Source organism: Rhinoraja longicauda, chromosome 4, assembly GCF_053455715.1.
Source record: "Rhinoraja longicauda isolate Sanriku21f chromosome 4, sRhiLon1.1, whole genome shotgun sequence".
Taxonomy (NCBI): domain Eukaryota; kingdom Metazoa; phylum Chordata; class Chondrichthyes; order Rajiformes; family Arhynchobatidae; genus Rhinoraja; species Rhinoraja longicauda.
In genome coordinates, this window is record NC_135956.1 from 88,477,541 (window position 1) to 88,501,374 (window position 23,834).

Genomic DNA, 23,834 nt, shown 5'->3' on the forward strand with positions numbered 1-23,834 from the left:
CTCTTCCCTCTCCAGTAACATTTACTGACTAAACATGTTTCCCTTTGATGTCTTCACATATTAAAGCTGGATGCCGGAACCACAGGGGGAAACACAAAGTTGCCCGAACAAAGTGTGTTCGATACCGTGGTAAGTCATGTTGCACCCTGCTACCTTTTTAATCTGTCATCTTGGTGCCAGTGTGTCGTTCCTGCCTGGTGGATGTTTTGTAAGTTGAGTAGCGTTACTGAAAGGCCATCAGACACTGGGAGACCTCAGCAGGTCTGTGCAAAGAGAGAAAAGAACATTTAAGGTTTCAGATCACCTTCATTAGAACTGGGAGAGAGAGGAAACAGATTAGACAATAGACAATAGTTTTTAGTTTTAGAGATACAGCGCGGAAACAGACCCTTTCGGCCCACCGGGTCCGCGCCGACCAGCGATCCCCGCACGCCAACACTATCCCACACCCGCTAGGAACAATTTTTACATTTGCCAAGCCAATTAACCTACGTACCTGCACGTCTTTGGAGTGCGGGAGGAAACCAATGATCTTGGGGAAAGCCTACGCAGGTCACGGGGAGAACGTGCAAACTCCGTACAGACGGCGCCCGTAGTCGGGATGGTACCCGGGTCTCCGGCGCTGCATTCGCTGTGAGGCAGCAACTCTACCGCTGCGCCACCGTGCCTTTTAATGAGTTTTAAAAGGCACAGAAAGGGTTGTGTGGGGATGAAGAGGATAAAAAGCAGAAGGTCCCTGGTGAGGTCAGAGTGGCCGTATGGATAACCTGAAAATGAAGTCCTCCAGCGAAGGTTTAAAGGGGTAGTTGGAGTTGAGGAGAGAATCTAAGGAAGCAACAATAGACAATAGGTGCAGGAGGAGGCCATTCGGCCCTTCGAGCCAGCACCACCATTCAATGTGATCATGGCTGATCATTCACAATCAGTACCCTGTTCCTGCCTTCTCCCCATACCCCCTGACTCCGCTATCCTTAAGAGCTCTATCTAGCTCTCTCGTGAATGCATTCAGAGAATTGGCCTCCACTGCCTTCTGAGGCAGAGAATTCCACAGATTCACAACTCTCTGACTGAAAAGGTTTTTCCTCATCTCCGTTCTAAATGGCCTACCCCTTATTCTTAAACTGTGGCCCCTGGTCCTGAATCGTGAACAGCCGCTGCATGGATTAGCGTAGTAGGATCACACCGATCGTATCTCAGGCCTGGTGAGAAACTCTTTCCTCTCCAGTAACATTTACTGACTAAACATGTTTCCCTTTGATGTCTTCACATATTAAAGCTGGATGCCGGAACCACAGGGGGAAACACAGAGTTGCCCGAACAAAGTGTGTTCGATACCGTGGTAAGTCATGTAGCACCCTGCTGCCTTTTTAATCTGTCATCTTGGTGCCAGTGTGTCGTTCCTGCCTGGTGGTTGTTTTGTGTTGTTGAGTAGCGTTACTGAAAGGCCATCAGACACTGGGAGACCTCAGCAGGTCTGTGCAAAGAGAAAAAAGAACATTGAAGGTTTCAGATCACCTTCATTAGAACTGAGAGAGAGAGGAAACAGATTTGACAATAGACAATAGTTTTTAGTTTTAGAGATACAGCGCGGAAACAGGCCCTTTCGGCCCACCGGGTCCGCGCCGGCCAGCGATCCCCGCACGCCAACACTATCCTACAGACGCTAGGGACAATTTTTACATTTACAAAGGCCAGTTAACCTACATATCTGCACGTCTTTGGAGTGCGGGAGGAAACCGAAGATCTCGGAGAAATCCCATGCAGGTCACTGGGAGAACGTACAAACTCCGTACAGACAGCTCCCGTAGTCAGGATCATAGAAACATAGAAACATAGAAAATAGGTGCAGGAGCAGGCCATTCGGCCCTTCGGCTGATCATCCAACTCAGCATCCCGTACCTGCCTTCTCTCCATACCCCCTGATCCCTTTAGCCACAAGGGCCACATCTAACTCCCTCTTAAATATAGCCAATGAACTGGCCTCAACTACCTTCTGTGGCAGAGAATTCCACAGATTCACCACTCTCTGTGTGAAAAAAAACTTTCTCATCTCGGTCATAAAAGACTTCCCCCTTATCCTTAAACTGTGACCCCTTGTTCTGGACTTCCCCAACATCGGGAACAATCTTCCTGCATCTAGCCTGTCCAACCCCTTAAGAATTTTGTACGTTTCTATAAGATCCCCCCTCAATCTTCTAAATTCCAGCGAGTACAAGCCGAGTCTATCCAGTCTTTCTTCATATGAAAGTCCTGCCATCCCAGGAATCAATCTGGTGAACCTTCTCTGTACTCCCTCTATGGCAAGAATGTCTTTCCTCAGATTAGGAGACCAAAACTGTACGCAATACTCCAGGCGTACAAACTCCGTACAGACGGCACCCGTAGTCGGGATGGAACCCGGGTCTCCGGCGCTGCATTCGCTGTGAGGCAGCAACACTACAGCTGCACCACCGTGCCTTTTAATGAGTTTTAATTTTCAGAAAGGGTTGTGTGGGGATGAAGAGGATATAAAACGGAACGTCCTGGTGAGGTGAGGTCAGAGTGGCTGTATGGACACCCTGAAAATGAAGTCCCGCAACAACGGTTTAAAGGGGTAGTTGGAGTTGAGGAAGAATCTACGAAAGCACCAATAGACAATAGACAATAGGTACAGGAGGAGGCCATTCGGCCCTTCGAGCCATCACCACCATTCAATGTGATCATGGCTGATCATTCTCAATCAGTACCCCGTTCCTGCCTTCTCCCCATACCCCCTGACTCCGCTATCCTTAAGAGCTCTATCTAGCTCTCTCTTGAATGCATTCAGAGAATTGGCCACCACTGCTTTCCGAGGCAGAGAATTCCACAGATTCACAACTCTCTGACCGAAAATGTTTTTCCTCATCTCCATTCTAAATGGCCTACCCCTTATTCTTAAACTGTGGCCCCTGGTCCTGAATCGTGAACAGCCGCTGCATGGATTAGCGTAGTAGGATCACACCGGTCGTATCTCAGACCTGGTGAGAAACTCTTTCCTCTCCAGTAACATTTACTGACTAAACATGTTTCCCTTTGATTTCTTCACATATTAAAGCTGGATGCCGGAACCACAGGGGGAAACACAGAGTTGCCCGACCAAAGTGTGTTTGATACCGTGGTAAGTCATGTTGCACCCTGCTGCCTTTTTAATCTGTCATCTCAGTTCTAAATGGCCTACCCCTTATTCTTAAACTGTGGCCCCTTGTTCTGGACTCCCCCAACATTGGGAACATGTTTCCTGCCTCTAACGTGTCCAACCCCTTAATAATCTTATACGTTTTGATAAGATCTCCTCTCATCCTTTGAAATTCCATTGTATACAAGCCTAGTCGCTCCAGTCTTTCAACATATGATAGTCCCGCCATTCCGGGAATTAACTTAGTAAACCTACGCTGCACGCCCTCAATAGCAAGAATATCCTTCCTCAAATTTGGAGACCAAAACTGCACACAGTACTCCAGGTGCGGTCTCACTAGGGCCCTGTACAACTGCAGAAGGACCTCTTTGCTCCTATACTCAACTCTTGTTATGAAGGCCAACATTCCATTGGCTTTCTTCACTGCCTGCTGTACCTGCATGCTTCCTTTCAGTGACTGATGCACTAGGACACCCAGATCTCGTTGTACGTCCCCTGTTCCTAACTTGACACCATTCAGATAATACTCTGCCTTCCTATTCTTACCACCAAAGTGAATAACCTCACACTTATCCACATTAAACTGCATCTGCCATGCATCCGCCCACTCACACAAACTGTCCAAGTCACCCTGCAACCTCATAGCATCTTCCTCACAGTTCACACTACCACCCAGCTTTGTATCATCTGCAAGTTTGCTAATGGTACTTTTAATCCCTTCATCCAAGTCATTAATGTATATTGTAAATAGCTGCGGTCCCAGCACCGAGCCTTGCGGTACCCCACTAGTTACTTCCTGACATTCTGAAAGGGATGCATTGATCCCCACTCTTTGCTTTCTGTCTGTCAACCAATTTTCTATCCCTGTCAGTACCCTACCTCCAATACCATGTGCTCTAATTTTGGCCACTAATCTCCTATGTGGAACCTTGTCATAGGCTTTCTGAAAGTCGAGGTACACCACATCCACCGGCTCTCCCCTGTCAATTTTTCCTCATCTCCGTTGTAAATGGCCTACCCCTTATTCTTAAACTGTTCCCCCTGGTCCTGAATCGTGAACAGCCGCTGCATGGATTAGCGTAGTAGGATCACACAGGTCGTATCTCAGGTCTGGTGAGAAATTCTTTCCTCTCCAGTAACATCTACTGACTAAACGTGTTTCCCTTTGATGTCTTTAAAGCTGGATGCCGGAACCACCGGGGGAAACACAGAGTTGCCCGACCAAAGTGTGTTCGATACCGTGGTAAGTCATGTTGCACCCTGCTGCCTTTTTAATCTGTCATCTTGGTGCCAGTGTGTCGTTCCTGCCTGGTGGTTGTTTTGTAAGTTGTGTAGCGTTACTGAAAGGCCATCAGACATTGGGAGACCTCAGCAGGTCTGTGCAAAGAGAGAAAAGAACATAAGGTTTCAGATCGCCTAATTCTGCTCCTATGACTTATGAACTTATTATGAACTCATCCATGTCGACCAAAATGCCTCGTCTAACTTAATCCTATTTATTCGCCATTTGCCCCAATCCCTCTAAACTTTTCCTATCCATGTACATCGCCAAATTGGTGAGGATTGTTGATTTGCTTGGGTGTTGAGAATACCAGCCTGTTGATTAACAGTGTAAGGAACAAATAATTCTGCGTCTTCATAATCTTTTTTACTCTATCTGCATTTCAAAGTCGTTTAGTTGCCTGTTAGTGTCACATAAGATGGAATATCTTGTTCACAAGTGTTTGGAGCAGAATTAGGCCATTCGGCCCATCAAGTCTACTCCGCCATTCAATCATGGCTGACCTATCTCTCCCTCCTAACCCCATGCTCCTGCCTTCTCCCCGTAACCCACATTAATCACGAATCTATCTATCTCTGCCTTAAAAATATCCGTTGACTTGGCCTCCACATCCTTCTGTGGCAATGTATTTCACAGATTCATCGCCCTCCGACTAAAGAAATCCCTCCTCATCTCCTTCCTAAAGGAACGTCCTTTAATTCTGAGGCTGTGACCTCTGGCCCCAGACTCTCCCACTAGTGGAAACATCCTCTCCACATCCACTCTATCCAAGCCTAAGTGGGGGCAGGTTGAGCATTGGTCTGGGGCTCCTTCACTTAAAGCAGGATACAGGTTTGTCGGGCTAAATAATTCAAAGTCCACGTTTACTGAATGGAATTCTGAGAGTTCTAGACATTTCCATTTTTTTTAAAACCACACATCAGCGCCCCTTCATGCTGAATCGTTACGTAGTTCAACAAATTAGATGATTAAATGTGACCCCATTGTGATTTTCACGGCAGGCTGAGTTTTCAGTGCATGTTCTTTAAGCACTAACACTACGACCTTCTCTCACCCTCAAAAGACCGAAACTGTAGCCACTCTTGCTCAGGAGCCCGAAGAGACAGCCGCTGGCACCGAGCCACCCCAGGATGCCCCTTGTGTTGTGCCCAGTGCAGTCACCGAGGAGGTTGTGGTGAGTCCCACTGTTTGACTACAGAGTTAATTTGCAGGCAGTAAGGGGCATGTCCCACTTAGGCGACTGCCGGCGACTGTCATAGTCGTAGCAGGTCGCCAAAAAACCGGTGACTGGACCCCCACCTCCTACGACAATGTCTACGACAAGCTGCAACAACCTACCACCTAGTCGACGTCAAGCTACCGACAACCGACAACCGGCGACCCAATCGTCACGACTTAGGACGTCCACCTACGACCGCACCTACGACAACCTACCACCACACAGGCGACAACCTACGACAACCGAAGTCAACCTACGTCCACCCGCGACAAGCTACGACCGTGTCAGCGACAACTGAAGACAATTCACGTCATTTTGGCCTCCGGTTTTGTCCTGTCGCCGGTTGACGTAGGTAGTCGCCAATGGAATTCACCGAAGTCAGCACCGGCGACGACCTACGTCACCTGGCGACGACCTACGACAGCGCCCCCGTCAGGAGACGTCAAGCTACGATCATTGGCGTCAAACCCACCGAGGATTTTTAAACATTTCAAAATCCAGTGGCGACCAGAAAAACACTACGACTCTTTGGAGACGACTCACGGCCGTACAGGCGACACCCTGGTGACCGTGTGGCCTAGTCACCTGTAGTCGCCTAAACAATTGCCTGAGTGGGACAGGGGCTTAAGTGCTTCTTTCATTCTATCACCACGGCCAGCTCCCCTTGTTACCGCTAGGCGGTAGAGGTGATTCTGTGCCCGGTGGAAGGGCCGAATGGCCTACTCCCTACTCCATTCTGCATGTCCACCCTCGCCCTGACCATGATGTTGTCTGCAATGTTTTGTTTTAGCACCACTCACCACACTTTCCCTCACCTTCTATCCACCCGCCTTCCATTCTCATTAACGCTGAATTGAATCTGGATATTCATTTCGCTGACTGCAACGGCAACAATGAACCTGTCCATAAATGCACAAAGTAAAACAACGGTCTTGTCACTGATACAAACTTAGAAACATAGAAACATAGAAAATAGGTGCAGGAGTAGGCCATTCGGCCCTTCGAGCCTGCACCGCCATTCAATATGATCATGGCTGATCATCCAACTCAGTATCCCGTACCTGCCTTCTCTCCATACCCCCTGATCCCTTTAGCCACAAGGGCCACATCTAACTCCCTCTTAAATATAGCCAATGAACTGGCCTCAACTACCTTCTGTGGCAGAGAATTCCACAGATTCACCACTCTCTGCGTGAAAAAAAACGTTCTCATCTCGGACCTAAAAGACTTCCCCCTTATCCTTAAACTGTGACCCCTTGTTCTGGACTTCCCCAACATCGGGAACAATCTTCCTGCATCTAGCCTGTCCAAACTTGTGTGCAATCAAGCCATATGCTGCACAATTGTCAGTTTTTCATTTGTATTGTGCTTCCAGGACATTGTCCACATCTTTAGCAACATAGAAACATAGAAAATAGGTGCAGGAGGAGGCCATTCGGCCCTTCGAGCCAGCACCATCATTCATTGTGATCATGGCTGATCATCCACAATCAGTAACCCGTGCCTGCCTTCTCCCCATATCCCTTGATTCCACTAGCCCCTAGAGCTCTATCTAACTCTCTCTTAAATCCATCCAGTGAATTGGCCTCCACTGCCCTCTGTGGCAGAGAATTCCACAAATTCACAATTCACTGGGTGAAAAAGTTCCTTCTCACCTCAGTTTTAAATGGCCTCCCCTTTATTCTAAGACTGTGTGGCCCCTGGTTCTGGACTTCCCCAACATTAGGAACATTTTTCCTGCATCTAACTTGTCCAGTACTTTTATAATTTTCTATGTCTCTATAAGATCCCCTCTCATCTTTCTAAACTCCAGTGAATACAAGCCTAGTCTTTCCAATCTTGTAACAAGATGATCAATGTTATTCACTTCGCATGTCAGTGGTCATAATGTTTTGGCTCATCGGTGTATATTGCTTGAATACCATCAGACATCCCCCCCCGCTTGTTTGAACCACATCATGTCCTGACATTTTACACATCTGCTTGTGTGTTTGGATTACATTGAAATGAAATAAATCCCATTCGTTATTCTCTATTCAGGAGATCAAGGAGCTTGAAGCACAGGAGGCAGTTGTGGGCGCTGAGACCGAGGTCGTTGAGGTATGTAGACAATGCTTCAATATTTGTGCACCATTCCAGTTCTTCTGCTCAGTACAGTTAAATACCAACAGATATCTTCCATTTAACTGGCCTTCCATAAATGGATTAGTTAGTTCCACCTGCACTGTGAAAAGGACATTGTTATTCAATAATTGGTAGACATAAATTGCTGGAGTAACTCAACGGGTCAGGCAGCATCTCGGGAGAGAAGGAATGGGTGACATTTCAGGTCGAGACCCGTCTTCCGACTTATCGATAATTGGGTTTAACTGATAGCCACTCTGACCATAATGGGGGGGTATGGGGAGAAGGCAAGAACGGGGTACTGATTGTGGATGATCAGCCATGATGACAGTGAATGGCGGTGCTGGCTCGAAGGGCCGAATGGCCTTCTCCTGCACCTATTGTCTATTCTCTATTGTTTATTGTTATTATATGCTGTGCCAACACTTTACTGGAGGCCAAGGAGCAAATATTTAAGCCATCAATGAAGAATTAAGAGACAGTTAAGCACAATCTAATGAAAATTTTACATTTGGCCTGCATTTCACTAAATTAGAAGAATCCATTAATCCACAATCTAATTTTTGTTAAACCCAAAAGGTCTTTGTAATGGCCACATGCAACCATTGTCTCAAGTTGTCCCAATTGGCAGGTTCTCGTGGCCTTGTTATTTGGAGCTTTTGTGAATATTTCAAATCATACAATGCCTTCTCCCACCCTGTTATAAACTGCAGCACCAAAGCTACAATGCAGTATTAAAGATCAAATAAATAGCGATCAATAATTTTTACTTTCTACTGTGTGACAAGATGTATAATAAGAAAATGCAAATTTAAGGCAATCAAAGAAACATTTATGTTGAAAGACTGGGGCGACTAGGCTTGTATACACTGGAATTTAGAAGGATGAGAGGAGATCTTATCGAAACGTCTAAGATTATTAAGGGGTTGGACACGTTAGAGACAGGAAACATGTTCCCAATGTTGGGCGAGTCCAGAACCAGGGGCCACAGTTTAAGAATAAGGGGTTGGCCATTTAGAACGGAGATGAGGAAAAACTTTTTCAGTCAGAGAGTTGTGAATCTGTGGAATTCTCTGCCTCAGAAGGCAGTGGAGGCCAATTCTCTGAATGCATTCAAGAGAGAGCTAGACAGAGCTCTTAAGGATAGCAGAGTCAGGGGGTATGGGGAGAAGGCAGGAACGGGGTACTGATTGAGAATGATCAGCCATGATCACATTGAATGGCGGTGCTGGCTCGAAGGGCCGAATGGCCTCCTCCTGCACCTATTGTCTATTGTCTATTGTCTAATTGAAAAGGAAGATTGGAAAAAAAACACTTCTACTTTGCCACCGGGGCGGACACAATGGCGCGGTGGTAGAGTCGCTGTCTTACGACTCTTACAGCGCAAGAGACCCAGGTTTGATCCCGACTACGGGTGCTGTCTGTACGGAGTTTGTACGTTCTCTCCGTGACCTGCGTGGGTTTTCTCCAAAATTTTCGGTTTCCTCCCACACTCCAATGACGTACAGGTTTGTAGGTTAATTGGCCTGGTATAAATGTAAATTGTTCCCCGTGTGGGTAGGATGGTGTTAGTGTGCGGGGATCGCTGGTCGGTGTGGACTCGGTGGGCCGATCTCTATATTAAACTAAACTAAACCAAATTTGAAACAAGGTCCACTGTGTACTTTAACAGGGGATCAGTTAACCGTTTGAAAGGAATGAATAATAAATGGAACAGGAGGGAGTGGGAGTGTGGGATTGGACCAGTGAGAAAAATCACCAAAACAGACCTGATGAGCAATCAGCCTTTTCTATAAGAGTAGGAAAATAACTGCAGATGCTGGTACAAATCGAAGGTATTACAAAATGCTGGAGTAACTCAGCGGGTCAGGCACCATCTCGGGAGAGAAGGAATGGGTGACGTTTCGGGTCGAGACCCTTCTTCAGACAAAATCTAAGTCTGAAGAGGGGTTCTTGACCCGAAATGTCACCCATTCCTTCTCTCCCGAGATGCTGCCTGACCCGCTGAGTTACTCCAGCATTTTGTGATACCTTCGAGCCTGTTCTATAATGTGGTATTCTACAGTTCTCTGATTAGATTCAATAAATCCAATGTTTTATTCCCCTTGTAGGAGATTAAGGACACTGAGGCGGAGAAGGCAGATATAATTGCTAAATCTGAGAGCACTGAGGTATGTAGAAGCTGCCTCGGGCTGAGGCTAAAGTTACCACATTGTCACATCATCTGTTCATTACAGTTAACTATCTGTGGGCATTTTGAACCCCATGCACCGCACTTGTCCAAAACACATCCTTTTGTTGCTGCATTTGTGCCTTGTTTATGCCTTACAATTACCAAACGCCGTTCCCTGAGTTTGCACATCTATACACTAAAACTCTCGTTTGTTTGTTTGTTTGTTCCTGAACTACAGCCATAACGGTACACGATAGCGTGACAATTTTAGGCCCACCTTACTCACCGTCGTCCCTTTGGTGCTAATGGAAGAAGTTTCTTTGAAATTGGTGTTATATTTTTTAAGTTATTCACATTTTAAAGTTTAAATCTATCTCCTAAGGAGGGAGGAATTTCTTCAGTCAGAGGGTGGTGAATCTGTGGAATTCTTTGCCACAGAGGGCTGTGGAGGCCGATTCAATGTATATCTTTAAGGCAAAGATGAGTAGATTCTTGATTAGTGGAGGTGTCAGGGGTTATGAGGGGAATGGGGTTAGGAGGGTGGGATCGATCAGCTATGGTTGAATGACGGGGTAGACTTGTTGGGCCGAATGGCTCTAATTCTGCTCCTATCTGATGAATTAACAGATGTTTAACAGTCTCCCTTCTCCCTCGCCCAACCTATGGCAGGGTGAGATTGCGTCCAGCTCTACAGGCAAAAGCCCCCCAATGAAGCACAATATCAGTGGCCAAACACTTGCTCCAGTAGAGACTCTGGTTCAGGAATCTTATCACTGAACGTTTAACAGATACATCATTCTTGCTATTGAGGGCGTGCAGCATAGGTTTACCAGGTTAATTCCCGGAATGGCGGGACTGTCATATGTTGAAAGACTGGAGCGACTAGGCTTGTATACACTGGAATTTAGAAGGATGAGAGGGGATCTTATCGAAACGTATCACCCTCAAAAATCATCAGTAAACTTCAATACATTCAAAACTCCGCTGCCCGTCTACTCACCCACTCCCCGATCCGTGACCATATCACCCCCGTCCTTTACAAACTCCACTGGCTCCCCATCCCCCAGAGAATCCAGTACAAAATCCTCCTCATGACCTACAAAGCCCTCCATAACCTGGCCCCATCCTACCTGACTGACCTCCTCCACAGGCACACTCCCACCTGCACCCTCCGCTCTGCTGCTGCCAACCTCCTGTCCCCCCCCCATCCGGACCAAACTCAGATCCTGGGGGGACAGGGCTTTCTCCATCGCTGCTCCCACCCTCTGGAACTCACTACCCCAAACCGTCAGAGACTCCTCCTCACTCACCACATTCAAAACAGCACTGAAGTCTCACCTGTTCAGCACTGCCTTCAACCACTGACCGTCACCTCACCTTCTGTCTCCTTTCTCTGTTCGTTTACTTATTTATCTATTTATTTTCTTCTCTATGTTCTAGTAATCCCTGTAAAGCGTCTTTGAGTGTTTGAAAAGCGCTATATAAATGTAATGCATTATTATTATTATTATTATAAGATTATTAAGGGTTTGGACACGCGAGAGGCAGGAAACATGTTCCCAATGTTGGGGGAGTCCAGAACCAGGGGCCACAGTTTAAGAATAAGGGGTAGGCCATTTAGAACTGAGATGAGGAAAAACCTTTTTCAGTCAGAGAGTTGTGAATCTGTGGAATTCTCTGCCTCAGAAGGCAGTGGAGGCCAATTCTCTGAATGCATTCAAGAGAGAGCTAGATAGAGCTCTTAAGGATAGCGGAGTCAGGGGGTATGGGGAGAAGGCAGGAACGGGGTACTGATTGAGAATGATCAGCCATGATCACATTGAATGGTGGTGCTGGCTCGAAGGGCTGAATGGCCTCCTCCTGCACCTTTTGTCTATTGTCTATTGTCAGGAATGACGACTGGTGTGTGAAGCACGAGCGTTTCTGTGCTTGCCCGCGCGTATTGTGGAGCACATAGATTGCCTCCCCCACCAGAGCAGTACTTACTGTGCCAGTACATAGATCCAGCTGGACCCCCTGGCCAGTGGCCCATTTCCTCTCTGATGCCAGCTGCCGCTAATTATTAACATCAGCTTCCTGCCTGTTAGGAGCAGGAGAGTGGAATGGGTGGCGTGCTTTTAGACAATAGGTGCAGGAGGAGGCCATTCGGCCCTTCACCGCCATTCAATGTGATCATGGCTGATCTTTCTCAATCAGTACCCCGTTCCTGCCAAGGGGCCACAGTTTAAGAATAAGGGGTAGGCCATTTAGAACGGAGATGAGGAAAAACTTTTTCAGTCAGAGAGTTGTGAATCTGTGGAATTCTCTGCCTCAGATGGCAGTGGAGGCCAATTCTCTGAATGCATTCAAGAGAGAGCTAGATAGAGCTCTTAAGGATAGCGGAGTCAGGGGGTATGGGGAGAAGGCAGGAACGGGGTACTGATTGAGAATGATCAGCCATGATCACATTGAATGGCAGTGATGGCTCGAAGGGCCGAATGGCCTCCTCCTGCACCTATTGTTTATTGTCTATTGTCTGGATATCCGCAGTGGCAAGCAGGGTTGTCTGTCTGTCTGTCTGTCATCCCCCACGTATGCAGGTGATGGGCTGTCCTTGCGTGGAGGGTGTCGATCCTGTTCAGGGTTAGCCGCTGCTTGCGATGGAGGTCGACTCCCAGTGGTTTCACTGTGGGGTCTGTGACGATCTCTCCATCGTTGGGTGTTGGCATCTTTCCAGGCTCTGCTCCACTCGGCCTTGGGGGTCAAAGTCTTCCAGGGATTTGGCTGAAGACCAGAAGGGTTTGCAGAAGGGACTTCAGGCGCACGTTGGGCAGATCGTTCAAGTCAGCGTGGATGGGACGGTCAGGGTTAACCTCGAAGGTGCACCAATCTTCCAACATCCTCTCCACTCTGTGCATGCTGGGAGCGACGACGTGAGAGAGGACAGGGAGCCAATAGACAATAGACAATAGGTGCAGGAGGAGGCCATTCGGCCCTTCGTGCCAGCTCCGTCATTCAATGTGATCATGGCTGATCATTCTCAATCGGTACCCCGTTCCTGCCTTCTCCCCATACCCCCTGACTCCGCTATCCTTAAGAGCTCTATCTAGCTCTCTCTTGAATGCATTCAGAGAATTGGCCTCCACTGCCTTCTGAGGCAGAGAATTCCACAGATTCACAACTCTGACTGAAAAGGTTTTTCCTCATCTCAGTTCTAAATAGCCTACCCCTTATTCTTAAACTGTGGCCCCTGGTTCTGGACTCCCCCAACATTGGGAACATGTTTCCTGCCTCTAACGTGTCCAACCCCTTAATAATCTTATACGTTTCGATAAGATCTCCTCTCATCCTTCTGAATTCCAGTGTATACAAGCCTAGTCGCTCCAGTCTTTCAACATATGACAGTCCCGCCATTCCGGGAATTAACCTAGTAAACCTACGCTGCACGCCCTGCAAGATTGCCACTGGGAGATTGCAAACCTTCATGTGGTTTACCCTGTTTCGACTAATGCAACACACCCGACGTGCACAATCCTGTTGCGATGAATAGATGTGTATTTTGCTTGATTTGGTTTGTCCTCGAAGCAGAATAATTGTCCTGTGAAGAAAACACGAAGCGCTGAAGGAACTTAGCAGACCAGGCAGCATCTGTGGGGGGAATAGACAGGTGACGTCTCTGGTTGGGACTCTTCTTTAGATGGAGGACTTCAAGCTTCAGAGTCACCAATAGCCCACTTGCTACCTACAGTGGTTAGAATGCTGCAGATAAGACCTTCCCCACAAGTACGACTAAGTTTCCTGGTGGTGCAATACATTTTCTTACTTTTAGTAGAAAAGTATGGGACCACTTGTTTTTTTATTAATCTTTGCACACTGTACATGATAGCACCCATCACTGCTCGTCTAGTACCATTTACATAAGTGCCATGCATTCGATAAACACAGGAGAATGTAGAACGTTTAGATCGCGTGTAAGAAAGTTCTACCAACAGGCGTTGCGCGGTGGCACAGCGGTAGAGCTACTGCCTTAGAGCGTCAGAAACCCGGGTTCGATCCTGACTAAGGGTACTGTCTGTACGGAGTTTGTACGTTCTCCCCGTGATCTGCGTGGGTTTTCTCCGAGATCTTCGGTTTCCTCCCACACTCCAAAGACGTACAAGTTTGCTAGGTTAATTGGCGTTGTATAAATGGTTAAATAAAATGTCCCTAGTGTGCGCAGGGCAGTGTTAATGTGCGGGGATCGCTGGTCGGCGCGGACTTGGCGGGCCGAAGGGTGCTGTTTCCGCGCTGGACCTCGAAACTAAACTAAACTGAAACGAAACAATAGACAATAGGTGCAGGAGGAGGCCATTCGGCCCTTCGAGCCAGCACCGCAATTCAATGTGATCATGGCTGATCATTCTCAATCAGTACCCTGTTCCTGCCTTCTCCCCATACCCCATGACTCCGCCATCCTTAAGAGCTCTATCCAGCTCTCTTTTGAATGCATTCAGAGAATTGGCCTCCACTGCCTTCTGAGGCAGAGAATTCCACAGATTCACAACTCTCTGACTGAAAAAGTTTTTCCTCATCTCCGTTCTAAATGGCCTACCCCTTATTCTTAAACTGTGGCCCCTTGTTCTGGACTCCCCCAACATTTGGAACATGTTTCCTGCCTCTAACGTGTCCAACCCCTTAATAATCTTATACGTTTCGATAAGATCTCCTCTCATCCTTCTAAATTCCAGTGTATACAAGCCTAGTCGCTCCAGTCTTTCAACATATGACAGTCCCGCCATTCCGGGAATTAACCTAGCAAACCTACGCGAAACAGTGAAGATACAAGATGCTGAAATCCAACAATTTCAGAATGGTTTACTGTAAGAGTGCTATTCAACCAGATATCCCGTGTGTCAGATTATTGCATTAACAAGTCAAGTGCCCTGAAGATTTGCTTTCAAATCTGTTCTGATTCTTACCTTTACAGCAAGTGGTGCCAGAGCTGGATACTGAAGAACACAAGGAAATTCCCGAAGATTTGGAGACTTGGCAGGTACAGACCCAACCTCTCAATCTGCCTCCTCTCTTGCCCCATTCTGCTTTGCAGTTGAGGTATATTCAATGTTGTGTGCAGAATTATCGTGTAAGGTCAGGTGTTTGCAACTCTGTCCATATGGTGGCAATTCACCTTGTAGAGTAGAAAAAAACCCCATCTACGTTACCTCTACTTTGAAAAATCCAACATGTCCACCGTCTGAATTAATATTATTGAGTCCCTTTCTCTGTACACCCACCACTCCATCTTTATAACCATTGTAATATTCACTTCTTATTCTAATAACTTAATCTTTGGCTTGATGTTAATTTTTTAGAAACATAGAAACATAGAAAATAGGTGCAGGAGTAGGCCATTCGGCCCTTCGAGCCTGCACCGCCATTCAATATGATCATGGCTGATCATCCAACTCAGTATCCCGTACCTGCCTTCTCTCCATACCCCCGATCCCTTTAGCCACAAGGGCCACATCTAACTCCCTCTTAAATATAGCCAATGAACTGGCCTCAACTACCTTCTGTGGCAGAGAATTCCACAGATTCACCACTCTCTGTGTGAAAAAAAACTTTCTCATCTCAGTCCTAAAAGACTTCCCCCTTATCCTTAAACTGTGACCCCTTGTTCTGGACTTCCCCAACATCGGGAACAATCTTCCTGCATCTAGCCTGTCCAACCCCTTAAGAATTTTGTAAGTTTCTATAAGTTCCCCCCTCAATCTTCTAAATTCCAGCGAGTACAAGCCGAGTCTATCCAGTCTTTCTTCATATGAAAGTCCTGCCATCCCAGGAATCAATCTGGTGAACCTTCTCTGTACTCCCTCTATGGCAAGAATGTCTTTCCTCAGATTAGGAGGCCAAAACTGTACGCAACACAATTTTGGTTGATTCTTCTCTGAGAGTCACCTTGGAACACTAAATAAATACAAGGTGGCACACCAGTGTAGCTCCTGCCTTACGGCGCCAGAGGCCCGGGTTCAATCCTGACTGCGGGTGCTGTCTGTATGGAGTTTGTACGTTCTCCCCGTGACCTGCTTGGGTTTTCTCTGAGACAATAGACAATAAGTGCAGGAGTAGGCCATTCGGCCCTTCGAGCCAGCACCACCATTCAATGTGATCATGGCTGATCATTCTCAATCAGTACCCCCGTTCCTGCCTTCTCACCATTCCCCCTGACTCCGCTATCCTTAAGAGCTCCATCTAGCTCTCCCTTGAATGCATTCAGAGACTTGGCCTCCACTGCCTTCGGTTTCCTCCCACACTCCAAAGTGCAGGTTTGTAGGGTTAATTGGCTTGGTATGAATACAAAATTGTCCCAAGTGGGTGTGCAGGGTAGTGCTAATGTGCAGGGATCGCTGGTCGGTGCGGACTCAGTGGGCCGAAGGGCCTATTTCGCGCTGTATTTCTAAACTAAACTAAACTAGGACATTGAGCTAGGACACGTCTAGGTTTCAATGTAATTACCACTGGGGTTTTGCCATCTCACATTTTTTGTTGTTGCAGTTTTCATGTTATGCAGAACATTGATATAGTAGAATAATGGGAATGGATTGAACAGACTTGGTACCGAGCTGGAATTTAGAAGGATGAGAATACACTGGAATTTAGAAGGATGAGAGGAGATCTTATCGAAACGTATAAGATTATTAAGGGGTTGGACACGTTAGAGGCAGGAAACATGTTCCCAATGTTGGGGGAGTCCAGAACAAGGGGCCACAGTTTAAGAATAAGGGGTAGGCCATTTAGAACTGAGATGAGGAAAAACCTTTTCAGTCAGAGAGTTGTAAATCTGTGGAATTCTCTGCCTCAGAAGGCAGTGGAGGCCAATTCTCTGAATGCATTCAAGAGAGAGCTAGATAGAGCTCTTAAGGATAGCGGAGTCAGGGGTTATGGGGAGAAGGCAGGAACGGGGTACTGATTGTGGATGATCAGCCATGATCACATTGAATGGTGGTGCTGGCTCAAAGGGCCGAATGGCCTCCTCCTGCACCTATTGTCTATTGAGCCATTGTCACGCAGCACAAAATGTGTTCCTTTGGCTCACTGCGCCCTTGCTAACAACCGAGTATGCCTTTATAGTCTATGTGCGAGGCCAGCTGAGGTGGGTGAGATATTAAATGAAAATGTTCCATCTGTATTTACAGTGGAGAAGATCTTGGAAGCGAAATAATTATTTTGAGTTCATTTTAAGTTTCAATAGGTGAAAATGTTTATCCTCCTCCTCTCTAATTTGTTTTTACAGTTACATTATTAATTCTATTCTCCCTTTTAAAAAAAAATCTCTTTACAAAGGGATGTAGATTGTTTCCATTTATTCTGTATGGGTTTCATAATTAAGTCTCCCACCTTCACTCAATGTTCTCAGTTCATCATCATCATCATCATATATATACAGCCGGAAACAGGCCTTTTCGGCCCTCCAAGTCCGTGCCGCCCAGTGATCCCCGTACATTAACACTATCCTACACCCACTAGGGACAATTTGTTTTACATTTACTAAGCCAATTAACCTACATACCTGTACGTCTTTGGAGTTCTAACAAAGGCACCTATCTGGCCCAATATTTGCCTCCTGGGAAGGTGTCCTCTTTGCTGAACACTCCCTGTCTGTCTGCAAGGGCCACCTAAGAGTCCCACGATCTTATACTGAGGGCAGAATGTCCTCATAATGTCTCGGAACAATGTTCATCTCAGTGACCCCCACAGCAGGGACCATGAGCCTAGGGTTGCCAACTGTTCCGTATTAGCCGGAACATCCCGTAAACTAGTTTGTTCCGTACGGGACCGCCCTTGTCCTGTATTAGGCCCAGACGGCGCTGTAGGCCCGGACACACTGTAGGCCCGGACACTGTAGGCCCGGACACTGTAGGCCCGGACACTGTAGGCCCGGGGACACTGTAAGCCAGGACACTCTAGGCCCGGACACTGTAGGCCCGGGGACACTGTAGGCCCGGACACTGTAGGCCCGGACACTGTAGGCCCGGACACTCTAGGCCCGGACACTCTAGGCCCGAACACTCTAGGCCCGGACACTCTAGGCCCGGACACTGTAGGCCCGGGGACACTGTAAGCCAGGACACTGTAGGCCTGGACACTCTAGGCCCGGACACTGCAGGCCCGGGGACACTGTAAGACAGGACACTGTAGGCCCGGGGACACTGTAGGCCCAGACACTGTAGGCCTGGACACTGTAGGCCCAGACACTGTAGGCCTGGACACTGTAGGCCCAGACACTGTAGCCCGGGGGCCGCGGTAGTCCCGGACAGTGTAGGCCCGGGCGCCACCTAACGGAGGTTGCGTAGCAACCCGCCTCCCGACCCGGGCGGCCGCCAGTGGTGGAGCGGGAGCACGTGGCCGCTGGCTGGCTGGGTCACCTTGTCCCTTATTTGGGAGTGAGAAAGTTGGCCACCCTACGTGAACCAGGGGAAAATCCTGCATATTCCACGGCAGATTAAGCAAATGTTCTACAGCGCCATCTAATTTGAACAAACGAGACAGCGAGACATATCACCTTCAACAGAATATTCTGTTCATGAGAGGTTTTATAACTTTGACTTCTGTGCCCTTGGAAAGGTGTCAATCCCTTCGGTGGTTATTGAGCCAGCGTCCAACAATGAAGGCGATGATGATCAGAGCTCCACAGCGAATGAAACTGTGGATGTGCGAGAGGAGGATGTGTTGCCAGTTGTGGAAGTGAGTTCACCTCCTCCAGCACCCACTGCGCCGGAACAGGCAGGGGACGTGAACAGAGCCGACGATGAGCCCGTCGCCAGTGCAGAGAGGACCGATGACACTCAGCAACAGAGTGCAGCTGAGGTTGAAACTGCCAACTCACAGGCCATGCCCCCGAAATTCATGTACAAGGTAAGAAAGCTATGGGCAGGGGTCAGAAACCAACGCCCCCCCCGGGCCACCGCCTGTTATTGTACAGCCCGGAGGTAGTGTAAGAAAATAACTGCAGATGCTGGGATAAATCGAAGGTATTTATTTCACAAAATGCTGGAGTAACTCAGCGGGTCAGGCAGCATCTCAGGAGAGAAGGAATGGGTGACGGAATGGATCAAGGAATGGATCGCTGGTCGGTGCGGACTCAGTGGGCCAATCTCTATATTAAACTAAACTAAACCAAATTTGAAACAAGGTCCACCGTGTACTTTAACAGGGGATCAGTTAACCGTTTGAAAGGAATGAATAATAAATGAAACAGGAAGGAGTGTGATTGTGGGATTGGACCAGTGAGAAAAATCACCAAAACAGACCTGATGAGCAATCAGCCTTTTCTATAAGAGTAGGAAAATAACTGCAGATGCTGGTACAAATCGAAGGTATTTATTTCACAAAATGCTGGATTAACTCAGCGGGTCAGGCAGCATCTCAGGAGAGCCATTTGGCCCTTCGAGCCAGCACCAACATTCAATGTGATCATGGCTGATCATTCTCAATCAGTACCCCGTTCCTGCCTTCTCCCCATACCCCCTGACTCCGCTATCCTTAAGAGCTCTATCTAGCTCTCTCTTGAATGCATTTAGAGAATTGGCCTCCACTGCCTTCTGAGGCAGAGAATTCCACAGATTCACAACTCTCCGACTGAAAAAGTTTTTCCTCTTCTCCGTTCTAAATGGCCTACCCCTTATTCTTAAACTGTGGCCCTTTGTTCTGGACTCCCCCAACATTGGGAACATGTTTCCTGCCTCTAACGTGTCCAACCCCTTAATAATCTTATACGTTTCGATAAGATCTCCTCTCATCCTTCTAAGTTCCAGTGTATACAAGCCTAGTCGCTTGTCGAAGGTATTTATTTCACACAATGCTGGAGTAACTCAGCAGGTCAGGCAGCATCTCAGGAGAGAAGGAACGGGTGACGTTTCGGGTCGAGACCCTTCTTCGGACCCGGAGTTAGTAATGATTTTTGCAGTTTTAAAAGGTTGAAAAAAAAACCAAAAGGAGAAATAATATATCATGAGACGTTACAATGATATGAAATTCAAATTTCAGTGGCCACAGATAGTTTTATTGGAACACAGCCACGCTCATTCGTTTATGTATTGCCCATGTATTGTGTCCCTATCGTTCACATATTGTTCCCGATGTTGGGGAAGTCCAGAACAAGGGGCCACAGTTTAAGGATAAGGGGGAAGGAAGTCTTTTAGGACCGAGATGAGAACGTTTTTTTTCACACAGAGAGTGGTGAATCTGTGGAATTCTCTGCCACAGAAGGTAGTTGAGGCCAGTTCATAGGCTATATTTAAGAGGGAGTTAGATGTGGCCCTTGTGGCTAAAGGGATCAGGAGGTATGGAGAGAAGGCAGGTACGGGATACTGAGTTGGATGATCAGCCATGATCATATTGAATGGCGGTGCTGGCTCGAAGGGCCGAATGGCCTACTCCTGCACCTACTGTCTATTGTCCATTATCTATTTAAGCCACTGTTTCACAAGGTTCAGGAGAAACATATCCTAATCAGAACGAGGGATAAAAGAGTAAGGTGCACAATGCAAAAAAGGAGGTCAAGGAAAAATGAAAATAACAAAAACATGCATGAAAAGTGGCAAAAGTACCAGAATACCGAGTCAACTCTACAAAATCAATGTTCTTTGTGACTCAATCTCAGACTTTCAAATCAATTCTCTTTTGGGAGCCACTTGTTGGTAAACAGAGCCTTTTATTCTTTTATTCCCTCTCACCCTGGCCACAAACTCTTTGAAGCACTTCCCTCTGGAAGGCGACTCCGGACTGTCAAAGCAGCCACAGCCAGACATAAAAACAGCTTTTTTTTCCACGAGTCGTAGTTCTACTCAATAACCAAACTCTGTAGTCTCTTTTTTGCTCTGGTCTATTTTCCCCACATATTTAGACCGTAATGTTGTATCCTTATTGTTTTGATGTGGTTTATGCTTTATTCTTAATTGTTAACTGTATGTTTGTGTTGTCATTTGTGAGCGGAGCACCAAGGCACATTCCTTGTATATGCACATACTTGGCCAATAAACTTATTCATTCATTCATTCATTCATTCATTCATTCATTCATTCATTCATTCTTTGCGAGGTGGTAAATATCACAGAAAGAAACATACCGTCGTAATGGCTAGACTGTTTCTGAGGTGTCACAAAATGCAGGAGTAACTCAGCGGGTCAGGCAGCATCTCAGGGGGAGAAGGAATGTGTGACTTCTCAGTCTGACATCAATCTGAAGAAGGGTCTCGACCCGAAACGCCACCCATTCCTTCTCTCCAGAGATGCTGCCTGACCCGCTGAGTTACTCCGGCGTTTTGTGACACCTTCGATTTGTACCAGCATCTGCAGTTATTTTCCTACACAGATGGTTTCTGAGACACAGTAAATTTGCAACACGGGTGAACAGGGCAGTTAAGGTGCCTGCAGCAAACTTCCAAAAGCAGTAGTGAGATAATTTTTTTCAATGATATTGCTGAAGGTACTGTACACATATATCCAAGTCCCTGGGGAAAAATACCCGTTCACACAGACACAAGCATCCAAGCAATTGAGAAAAGGGGCCGCACGGTGATGCAGTGGTAGAGTTGCTGCCTTACAGTGCTTAAGGTGCCAGAAACCCGGGTTCAATCCTAGCTACGGCCGCTCATCTGTGCGGAGTTTGTACCTGTGACCTGCGTGGGGTTCTCTCCGAAAATTTTGGTTTCTTCCAACTCCAAAGACGTGCAGGTTTGTTGGTGTAATTGGCTTGGTATAAATGTAAAAATTGTCCTTCGGGTAGGATAGTGTTAGTGTGCGGGGATCGCTGGTCGGTGTGGACTCGGTGGGCCGAAGGGCCTGTTTCCGCGCCGTATCTCTGAACCAAACAATGGGTCTTTGGACAATCCAATATTGCTTGAGAACTGCACAGTTTTCCCACTGAATATCTCCAGGTGTTCTGGGATTGTGACTTTATCCAAACAGGTCGCATTGATCCCATTAATTCTGAGAATTACAAGTTCTTTCACTCTTGTCGTTGGTAACCCTGATGTTGAGGATACTGTGGATGAAAGTCGACCTAGTTATACAGTACGTGCGCACACGATGACATGGACCTTGGAAGTTGGAGGATGCCCAATCCAGAAATGTGGTGGTCGTCCGTGTTGCTGGATCTAAATCTTGAAACTTTCTTTACAACAGCAACAAAGAGAAAAAGAGAAAAAGAGAAAGAGAGAAAAAGGGAAAAGGAGAGAGAGGGAGAGGGAAAGAGAGAGGGAGAGGGAGAGGGAGAGGGAGAGGGAGAGGGAGAGGGAGAGGGAGAGGGAGAGGGAGAGGGAGAGGGAGAGGGAAAGGGAGAGGGAGAGGGAGAGGGAGAGGGAGAGGGAGAGGGAGAGGGAGAGGGAGAGGGAGAGGGAGAGGGAGAGGGAGAGGGAGAGGGAGAGGGAGAGGGAGAGGGAGAGGGAGAGGGAGAGGGAGAGGGAGAGGGAGAGGGAGAGGGAGAGGGAGAGGGAGAGGGAGAGGGAGAGGGAGAGGGAGAGGGAAAGGGAGAGGGAAAGAGAGAGAATGACAAAATGCGTATGACAAAATGCTGGAGTAACTCAGCAGGTCAGGCAGCATCTAGGAGAGAGGGAATGGGTGATTTTTCGGGTCGAGACCCTTCTTCAGACCGATGTCAGGAGGGCCGGACAAAGGAAGGATATAGGTGGAGACAGGAAGACAGTGGGAGAACTGGGAAGGGGAGGGGAAGAGAGGGACAGAGGAGCTAGAAAGAAGACCTGGCTGTGGTAGCGAGTCAGGGTCAAAACGTGGTCGTAGAGTAGGAGGGCAGGGGGCATCACACAGGGGGAGCAGCGAGAGAGCATGTTGCTAAACTCTCGTCGAAGAGAGGAGGAGAACTTCTTCAAAGTGGACATACCTTGAGGAGAAATCGCAGTGGAGCGGCAAGTTGTGTAGGAAAATAACTGCAGATGCTGGTACAAATCGAAGGTATCACAAAATGCTGGAGGGAGAGAGACAGAGAGAGAGAGAGAGAGAGAGAGAGAGAGAGAGAGAGAGAGAGAGAGAGAGAGAGAGAGAGAGAGAGAGAGAGAGCTCAGTTACCTCCACGCTGCAGTTGTCCAAAATGGTTGCTTGCTGTTACTGAAGTGAGATTAGGAATAATCAAGAAATGTGGCCTCACAGAAATGTGGTGCAAAGATCCCATAACTTCAATAAAAAAATGACTGAAATCTATGGTTGGATTTTCCAACAGGTCGAAGCAGTCCATAACTTTGAAGCTGCCAATGAAGATGAACTTAATTTACAACGTGGAGACATTGTATTAGTGATTGCATCGGAGACCATGGAAGACCAGGTAAACAGAATTTAAATGTGGAACGATCTTGCTTAAATTCTAGTCGCAAGCTTCTTTATACGATCTCGAGGAGTTATCAAATCGTTTACAGAAAGTTCACAAAACATAGGAATGAATATACTGTAGTAGAGGCCTGCATAAATACATCTAAATGGGCCTATGCCACACAACCTTCCTTTCACAGGTGCAACAGGATATCCATTTGAATAAACAATAGACAATAGGTGCAGGAGGAGGCCATTCGGCCCTTCGAGCCAGCACCGCCATTCAATGTGATCATGGCTGATCATTCTCAATCAGTACCCCGTTCCTGCCTTCTCCCCATACTCCCTGACTCCGCTATCTTTAAGAGCTCTATTTAGCTCTCTCTTGAATGCATTCAGAGAATTGGCCTCCACTGCCTTCTGAGGCAGAGAATTCCACAGATTCACAACTCTCTGACTGAAAAAGTTTTTCCTCATCTCAGTTCTAAATGGCCTACCCCTTATTCTTAAACTGTGGCCCCTTGTTCTGGACTCCCCCAACATTGGGAACATGTTTCCTGCCCCTAACGTGTCCAACCCCTTAATAATCTTATACATTTCGA

General features: G+C 47.2%; 1 protein-coding gene across 1 annotated transcript in view; it reads left to right on the plus strand.

Moving 5' to 3' along the window:
- The window catches only part of LOC144593039 (amphiphysin-like), a 149,851-nt gene that overhangs the window by 117,611 nt on the left and 8,406 nt on the right, over positions 1-23,834 (plus strand). The window contains exons 26-35 of the mRNA XM_078398452.1: positions 67-129; positions 1,277-1,339; positions 3,074-3,136; positions 4,335-4,397; positions 5,500-5,610; positions 7,696-7,755; positions 9,891-9,950; positions 14,898-14,963; positions 18,536-18,826; positions 23,147-23,248. Coding sequence (XP_078254578.1) covers positions 67-129; positions 1,277-1,339; positions 3,074-3,136; positions 4,335-4,397; positions 5,500-5,610; positions 7,696-7,755; positions 9,891-9,950; positions 14,898-14,963; positions 18,536-18,826; positions 23,147-23,248 — 942 coding nt within the window. The remainder of the gene's footprint in view (positions 1-66; positions 130-1,276; positions 1,340-3,073; positions 3,137-4,334; positions 4,398-5,499; positions 5,611-7,695; positions 7,756-9,890; positions 9,951-14,897; positions 14,964-18,535; positions 18,827-23,146; positions 23,249-23,834) is intronic.